The sequence below is a fragment of the Camponotus floridanus genome, unplaced genomic scaffold, assembly GCF_003227725.1.
Source record: "Camponotus floridanus strain SB8 unplaced genomic scaffold, Cflo_v7.5 scaffold25, whole genome shotgun sequence".
Taxonomy (NCBI): Eukaryota; Metazoa; Arthropoda; class Insecta; order Hymenoptera; family Formicidae; genus Camponotus; species Camponotus floridanus.
The window spans coordinates 748,685-758,400 of record NW_020229381.1 but is presented as its reverse complement, the minus strand read 5'-3'; the positions used below and the strand labels follow the sequence as shown (position 1 = coordinate 758,400).

General features: G+C 35.3%; 1 protein-coding gene across 1 annotated transcript; it reads right to left on the bottom strand.

Moving 5' to 3' along the window:
* Positions 1-6,987: 6,987 nt before the first annotated feature.
* LOC105249803 (zinc finger protein 2 homolog) lies at positions 6,988-9,709 on the bottom strand. The gene is made up of 2 exons (XM_011255550.3): positions 9,478-9,709; positions 6,988-9,073 (listed from the first exon to the last, which is right to left on the bottom strand). The coding sequence occupies exon 2, from the start codon at positions 8,942-8,944 to the stop codon at positions 7,901-7,903; it is 1,044 nt and encodes a 347-aa protein (XP_011253852.1). The 5' UTR covers positions 8,945-9,073; positions 9,478-9,709; the 3' UTR covers positions 6,988-7,900.
* Positions 9,710-9,716: the final 7 nt, after the last annotated feature.

The following is a 9,716-nucleotide window of genomic DNA, read 5'->3' as shown; positions in this document are numbered from 1 at the left end:
ATTGAATAATTTATATCAGTGTATGTGTACTCAAACAATTGAGAACGAAAAATCATACAATCTCACAAGTACAATGAGAAATAAATGTAATTTTTCAAATTCTATTCACCTTAATTATATTTCGTTTCTTTTTTCCTCCGTGTAAATATGGATTAATTTTTATACTCTAATATAAAAAGAGCAGAAATGTAACTAAAACGAACTTATGCAAGAGAGAACTTTGACATAATAGAGAAACAAAGAAATAATACAACATATTTGATATATTCATAATCGTACAAATATTCGATTATAATTACACAATCGATACTTATGATTATATTCTTTTCTTCTGTTAATTGAATTCGCTGATCCTAGGAATACTTTTTTGATCATAATAGATTTTTCGTTCTTAATTTAGTGCAATAAAAATATGATTAAAAATTCATTCATTTCCTAATATAAAACACTTCATGAGTATTATTGTAACAAGAATTTTAAGAAATCTGATAAAATTCAATTTTATGTGAAATATAACACAAAATAGAAGTGTGTATGTATAAATCTACAGAAAAATAATATATTAAAAAATATACAACGAACGTAAATCTCTATACGTAAAAATCTTATATTTTATTTTTTATTTATTCTTTATTTCGTAAAATTATTAAAATATAGAACGTATCATTATATAAGTTACGGCACGGTATAAACAAATATGTATAATATATAGTATATTATTAGAAAATGTATTGAAATATTATGTGTATTGAAGTATTCCCTAGAGCAGTGTTTAAATGTTTCTTTTTTCTCGGTTTTTTTAAACACAATTTTAAAAAATTATATTCGCAGATTTTAAACATAATTTAATGCCAACACATGAATCGAGAACATCAAAAAGAATCCTTTACATATATTTTAATTCTCACGCATCATGATAAAAAGCGTATCCTCGTTACACGACTGTCTGGAATCTTATAATTCATAATGTGACAATTATTTAATTTAACACTGAGTGATTTTTTGTTATTTAATGTGCTTTACGACTGATAGCTATTAATCGCTGATTCGTATTCGAGCGCAAGAGAGCAGCATCAATAAAAGTTATATATATATATATATATATATATATATATATATATATATATATATATCAATCTACATACAGGAAGAGTTTGGCGAGATACTTCAACAAATTTTTCACTACAGTGAGAAGAAAAGATTAAAGCAAACAAAAACTACACCATGATATTTGCATTGGATAATCTTTAACACGTATATAATTTTTGAAATTGCAACGCATTATGCTATCTGGAAAAATTAAAATAAATTTCACATCAAAACAATCTTTTCGATAATGTTTTTTAATGAAAACTTTATATAATAAAAATTGAAAAATTTATAGCTTTATAGTAAAATGATTGAAAACGACTTATTTATCTTTGTTTTTCGCTATAGCAATCATATATTTAATGAAATGGCACGGATAATGTACTATAAATAACTAATAAAATTTTCATTGATCAATAAAATTTGAGAAGAGTGCGGAAGAGTCCTCTTACGAATCTATACTTTTTGTAAACAAAGAGACTTATCTCTTATATGCATAAATTCGTAAATTAATAAACGCGTCAACAAATACAAATAATATTTTATATAATTTATTGTTATATATTACACAATACACAATATAACATTAAATATCTATGGATTTCTTGGAAAGCTAATTCCTACGTAAATTGCTCAGATAAGAAAAATATGGGGAAATCTAATACTGTAACTGGCGGACGCAAATGAAAGCAATTTATATCTCAAACAAAAAGTAAAATGTATGTACAGAGTAATGAAAACTGTAATTTATTTATAAACTGCTAGATAACCGTCTTTTATCGCCTGCATTTATTATTATCATAATAATAACTATGCTTCTTCCGCACCGTAAGATTATAAAAGATAGTAATAGAACATATTTGCAGAGAATATCGCTGTCTTGGAAGCAATAATAAATTTGAGATTTAATCACAAGATATGGATTATTAAATTAATGTGAAAATAATGATGAAAAAATTTTCATCATTCTCATCTTTTTAAAATAAATATAAATATTAGCTTTGTGCACTCAATCTCAAATAAAATTTCTTAATAGAGTAATGCTGTTATTAATGTAAATTAATATAATAAAAAATAAAATCACAGCGTAAATCTGAACAGCCAATTTTCACGTATGATACATTTTTTTACGGAAACTCGTAAAATATATACATCATAATCAATATCATTATCAAAATATATTGTCAAAATATTCGTTTATACATAGATACGTTTTGCATATAGCATTAAGAATATATATGTAATAAAGTAAATGTTTGCAAATAATTTGAATAATGCGAGATAGTTAAGAGACTATCTTCCTTATATACATAATACTACGTATATTTCTTCCATATTTCTTTATATTACTCAAGACGAATATTTTGTTGTCACAAAATAAAAATATTCCATATTTTTCATATGATTATTTGCTAATATTTTGTCAATCGAAAATTAACACTTGGAATATAATCGTTGTGTCTCATGACACTAGAGTGCAATTATAATTGATTATAATAAAATATAAAACCATATATATGTATTTTTATAATCGTTTATCGATTTTTATGTGTGATTAAAAATTTTCATTGAGAGAGAATACCTGTAATTTTTAAAAAAGTCAACCGTATGTGTATCTCTTAATGATATCACTGTAAATATTGGTCGTGTTCAGCTGAAACAGTAATATGCGCGAACGCTAAGCAATAATCGAACGTAATTGATGCATCAAATAATCTCGAGTATTAAACACACAACAGTTTTCTTTTCAGCTGAACGTGTTCATTATTGCGACTTGATAGTTATTAATCCAACTATTATTATTCGCATGAAACCCGCGTAGCGTAAAAATCATTTCTTGTTTGCAATCTCATCAATATTCGTAAAAATCATCTTGAAATATATAAGCGGTAACTTGAATTATATTCTACGTAGAAGCTCACGTCTCATAGCGCAATACGTCTTTTGATTCCTTTACTGATTATACATTATGTACACAAAGTGCTTTTATATAATAAATTTCGAAATTACACGTCCGCGTGTGACACGAGTCGTCCTTTTCGTTCTTACGTGCGATTAGTGACATTACTTATCACGTTCTCGCGTCCTCAATATGTTATAATCAGGGTAAAATATACCCTTTCGTCCAATTTTTCGTAGACTTGCTACGGTAAAATCGATCTTACAAAATCATATCGTCAATGTAGCATAGTAGATTGCTCTCTGACATTGTAATGCAAAGTGGAGAATGATGAATCAGTACGAAGCGATGCGATATCTCTGTTACGATGATAATCGATTTTCCAACTACCGGAAATAATCAAGAACATTATGTGACGGAATATCAACCGTAGAACTAAAATAAACTAGCGCGAGCCTATTTTAGTCACGGACAGGAGAAAAGTAGAACAGAGTCAATATTACATTCTCGAACTTTTGATATCAATCATCTCAAGACGATTCAGTCAAACATCGCAGATGAAATCTTTGATACAAATACGGATTCTAGATTTGTAACTTATCGATTTAACTCATGACGTTTCATTTCACACATAAAGAAAAAAACAAAGAAAATTATTTTTAAATACTTAATAATAAATAATAAAAGAAAATCTTTCGTGCTCACAAGAAGCATCGAAATTCTATTCGGTAGTTAGAGGATTAAAAAGATCTATAAACAGAGCAATCAATAAAAACGAAAAAAAAAAAAAAAAAAAAAAATGAATAAAGAAATGTGCATCTCACGTTCGCGCATTTTTACAACGAATATTCGTTTGCCGTGTATAATAAGTATAGCACTTTTTGCAGACGTATTTTGCACTTTAGAAGCGCCACGGAACGTCTTTTTCTTTTTTTCATTTTTATCACTTTTTTATATGTACATATGTATTGGTCCGACGAGTGCTCTCTTGAAGAAAGGACCTATATTTTGTGCCCTCTTCTTACGAAAATACATATTTTTTGATATACATGCCACGAACTCAAATACGTCGCATGGAAAAGCAATCGATGTTGTAGCGTGAGATCGTTATTACCGATTCGGAAGTTTCGATTATAATCTCAGTGCTGGGCAATATCCTAAAAATACATACATATAGTCTATACGTATGCGATATACTGTCTGAAATAGTTTGTATACTAAGTATTGAATAACATAGCTAAAATCTCACTACATTTTTAGGACGCAAATTACAATCTTGGCTAAAATTTATCGATTACGTTTATTTAGAAACGTAATTATAATTTTCAATTAATTTTCAATTATAATTTTCTAAACTGGAGATTGTTGCTTTTGGTAAATAAACTCCTTAGATTGCGAAATTAATTTGATATAAAATTTTAAAAAGTAATCGCCGGTTTTTTGTGCAATTCCATCCTTAACGTTTAGGAACGTAGATTCTTAAATTAAAGCCTTTTTAATCAAATAAATGTACTTCGTACATTATCTTTTCTTTAAACATTTAAGTAATATAAATTAAATCTGCGTTTGAATACTGGTAATAAATTATGTGCAGCGTAAACATCAATTGACATTTCGCAGATTAATATACTCTGAGAGATATCGGTTTAGAATAGTTAGATAAGATAAAATTAGCTGCCTGAAAACAAAATCTCTATTTCAAACAGTATGACGATTATATAAAAATTTATAAAACATAAATCCTCGCAGCCTATACGCGCGCGCTTGTATAAAACACTCTTTAAATATTCTCACGTGTGTGTAATTATCCTAAATGACACATACGATGTCTAAATATATGTCTTTTTTTGCCCAACACTGCGAACATGTATAGTTAAAACGAAAAAAAAGAGAAGGAGATCGAAGTTTATGATTAATCGATCGATTGCGATTTTTAGAGATGTCTCTAATCTATCTACTTTTTACTTTACATATTTATAATAAGCTACAAAATATATATATATATATATATATATATGTATATATATATATACCGCTATAATTATGAGCTGCGCAGTCATATGCACGGAGGCTTTAATCACAGCTTTAATAGTATAATTAATATCTCGCAGAGCTGCCCAATGACTAGCCGATAAAAAGATCAATTGTTTTTCTCTTATTATATCTCGTTCCTCAATTGATCGTGAATCAAAAGTTATGCATTCACGGTTTTATCTTTGATTTTACGTATGATTTATTTAATAATCGCTTATTAAATTTTAATTAATGTGATCAGTTGTAATTAATGAATTAACTACGATATATTTAATTAATAGAACAATGAAAATTTAAGTAATAATTTTTCAATTATGTAACTGATTTTGTCATCCAAAAATGTTTTACGCGGCTCTTTTTTATTAATGAAAGATTTTATCGCATCCTTCCTCAGCGCGCTTACATGCGTCTCCTTTCAATTAGAAACAGCAATTAGAAAGAAAAGAGAGAGTAAGTATATAGAACAAGAGAGAAAAAGAGAAAAAAAAGAGAATAAACGTTTTCGTATCTGACAGTCCATTACAGTAAAAATCAGTCTTACCCAGGTGTGACTTTGCATACTCTTTAAATCGAAAGCCTCAGGCATACGCGCGCAGGATCATTTTGATCATTTTACGATGTGAAAATTAAATCGAAAGAGAGAAAGAGAGAGATAGAAAGAGAGAGGAGAAAAAAGAGAGAACCACGATACAAGGGGGTTCGAGAGGCACACTAGCGCAAATATATATAGCTTTCTTGTTCGATTTGTGTATCTTCGTAGCTCTATCTAACGCGCATTTAATAATGGGTGAATTGCATTTACACGTAGTCGCAACTATCTTAGATCGATTACTCAAAAATGATAATCGTATATAAGATGTGCACTTAGTGAAACTACTTCTCCAGCTCTATACGCGCGGTTGTCATGGTTCCCTCGCGCTTGCACAGACGATTGCAACGACGTTAGTAAGAACAGGAGATAATAATAAACTAATAGCTCTAAGACAATATTCGCGAAGAATCAACAGCCTATTGCGCCTTTTACGTAATAGAAGATTTTTTTTTCCATTTACGACTCGCACCCTCTACTACTTCCGCTTTATAATACATCCGTACGTCGTATATGTATATATACAATATATTTGTACACACACTTCGATATGTGGAAAGTAAGTACAACTATAGAACTGATTCAAAGCTGTGCTCTATCCTCTAACGAAGAACCATTTTTTTATCACAAAAACGCGCACCGCGTCACAACGAATGTATCCACTAACGTTGCGAAGGGATAAACGTTCTATGATCTAAAAGAGAAAAGCAACATAAGGAATTCTCGTAGCGCGTTTCAAGCTAAAGAGAAACCATGACGACTATGTGACGGATCGAATGCGCTACACGTGATTGGCGAAATAAACGCGTGCGTGTGTGTGTGTGTGTGTGTGTGTGTGTGTGTGTGTGTGTGTGTGTGTGTGTGGGGTGTGTGTATTCCTAGCGCTAATGATAATAGTTTAATAGCTTAGTAGTACATAATAGCAGTAGAGTAATAGTGGCGATGATAATATAGTAATAGTCGTAATAATAGTGATAGTAATATATAGTTGGGGAAATGTCGGTGGTGGTGATAGACGTGGTGGTGGTAGGATTAGTTAGAATAATAGTAGAGTGACAATGAGAGACACAGGCATTAGCCTATATAGTGTTGTTGTTACTACTGTTGTAAAATTAATAGTAGGGTGTCTACCAAACATCTTCGGTAGAAACCAAAGTAGATAAAATTTCGTTCCGTGACATTGCTTTTCCTTTTCCCTCCTTTTGATATTCATGAAAATAGTGTAAACCAATAGTTTAAACATTGTAGATAATAATTACTATCTATATCACAGATCCAAGTGACTAAACTCCTTTAAAAATATAATATAAATATGTGTACGTGTATGTGTGTGTATGTGTAATGGTTCACGCATAATATATATATACACACACGTATATATGTATATGTATACTCGCAGAGATGTGATTATAAAAATCAGACGAAATAAGAGTGCCGAAATTGTGGAGACTTAGAAATGTTACACGCTTCGATTTCAGCTAGCATCGTGCATAATGATTGAATCATTGGAACGATATATATATATATATGTATATATATATATACATAGTTGTATGTCGGTACGATCTGATCGCTTGGCGATTGGAAACCGCGCCTCGAGCGGGTGCTATTCAATCTCGTGTTAAAAAAGATGCTCTTGAGTATAAAATTCATTAGATGAACACAAAGTATTAGCAAACGTTCTTTTCTTTTTTCGAGCAGCAATTACAATTGATCAATTGTGTCGTCGTACACCTGTTTGATCAAAAGCATACCCCTAAACCGAGTGACGAGCGAGCATCCGTTGTTACGAATCGGAAGTATATAGGATGCTCGATAGGCACTTTGATCAGCCGATTAAATAGCACCAGGTTTACTGATATTATCGTACAATCGTTGAAAGTCGATCGATGCTAGATGAAAACTCGCGTTCAATTGTTACGCTGAATATATTCCGAATACGAGATCGCGGGGCTCGTATTCGAGTAATGAGCGTACAAATAGAGCGCGGGGTGAAGACCTGGCGGAGGGATGCCGCGATGCAGCTGGTGCGAATGATGCGAATGTTGTGGCTCCGATGTCGGGTCTAGAGGGGACGACAAGGGCGGATAGAGTTGGGAACTGGAGCTGTCCAAGGGATTGGAGGAGCTCATCGTTTGGTAGACACTCTGCGGTGTGCTCGTGTGCTCGGTGTGAGACATAGGTGAGTTAAGTGTGAACGGCGAAGACGCCGAGGTGGGACATACTACTTGCTGCGGTGATTGGTGTTGCGGCAGGGGCTGGGTGACGATGTTGCTGCCATCTAAACACTAGTTGGTGGTCTGCGGATGTAGCAGCGGTAGTGGAAGCTGTAGATTGTTCTGCTTGGCTAAACTAGCGATCTCCGCGGCTATGCCCGTGCCCTTGGCTCCCGCGAGACCATCCAATGACGAGGGTCCCTCGCTGTAGCGCAAATCACAGACCGGACTCTCGAAACCGGTGCCCGGAGTGCCGGCGCCGCTACTCTGCGGCGTCGGCGGATTGTGATTCGAGCTGCTCTGATTCATGTCACGATGCACCCGATTTTGATGCCTTATCAGATAACTGTCACGTACGAACGTACGTCCACAGATATTGCACTCGTAAGTGGTACTGGCGGTGTGTGTACGGATGTGAATCGCAAATTGACTTTTGGACGTGAACGTGAGGGAACATCGTTCGCAAACCAGCGGTTTCTCGGCTACGTGGCTCCAACGATGCGCCGTGACGTAGCTCTTCACAGCGAAACGTTTCTGGCAAATGTCGCATGCATACGGCCGTTCCCCCGTGTGCACCCGTTTATGAGTATTGAGGCTGCTCTTTTGAGTAAACCTTTTCAAACATAGCTCACATTGAAAGGGTCGTTCGCCCGTGTGCGTCCTCATGTGTACTTCTAAATAAGGTTTGCGACAAAAACTCGCCTCGCATACCGTACAATGATAGGGCTTATTCCCCGAATGAAGTTTCATATGCACATAGTAGGACGAAGCAGAAGACAGTACCTTGCCGCAAACTTTGCAAGGTTGAGGCTTCGACCGTGAGCCCTCCTTGACGGTCTGTTGACCCGTAGACTGACGACCGGGCGAGTCCTGCTGCATACCCTGATTTTGCTGTTGCTGATTCTGTTGCGTCTGTTGTTGACTCTGCTGCTGGCTTTGCTGCTGATTCAACTGTAACGTCGGCTGCTGGGGCTGCAAATGACCTTCTTGCTGAGAGAGGTCCTCTCGATCATCGGACAAATTCACTATAGAGTTGGATCCATCCGAACGACTGGAAGCAACAGAATAGAACCCCATGGGTTCGCTCTTAATCTGTTGTTCGAACATAGACGTCATTATATCAGTCTGCTGCGGTGGAGCCAGCTGCTGAGACTGCTCGTCCTGCTGCTGCTGCGCCGCTTGCTGATGGGGGAGCAGAGTCAGGTTGCGCTTGACAAACTGCTCATATCCTGCGTACCAATCCACCTGGATAAAAACAAGAATCTAGAGTAGCGATACACGCCCCGAAATAAGCTACGCGCGATTATTATCGCGATTGGCTGTCGCGCGCGTACGGTTATGTCAGGTTATACCGAGACGCTTTGACATTTATCGTTGACAAGTGACAGAGAGTAGCCAAACGATCAGCTGATTGCATAACTTTTACGGCGATGCCGTCGTGCACGGCGCAACGCCGTCGTGAAGAGACGTTCAGCCCGGTGACGCGAGCCGCTCTATTTTTAAAAGAGCGACGATGGAGAAACGTCGAAATATATTTTCACGGCGGAACCGGATTCCTCGCGAGCGGGGGCCGCGAGTGAGGGATGGGGAGGGGATGTGTTGTGCGTCTCCGTAGGAGAGGATTCGAGCGATCGTCGTTCGTTACGTACCTTTGCTAATGTAGTGGTCCGGGTCTAGGGTCGAAAAACGTCGCGCCTCATCGAGCGCACCGCCTCCCGTCGTCGAGCGGCTTCACGGGCAATCGCGAAACATTTGTACGGTCAAATTGTTTTTCTCCGACACAAAATATAAGATGGCTGCTACTATATTTCGCGACGAGCACCTATATGAGCGCATACGCACACGCGCCCACTGCCGTCAGACCGTACGTAAAAGCCAGACTTCTAAT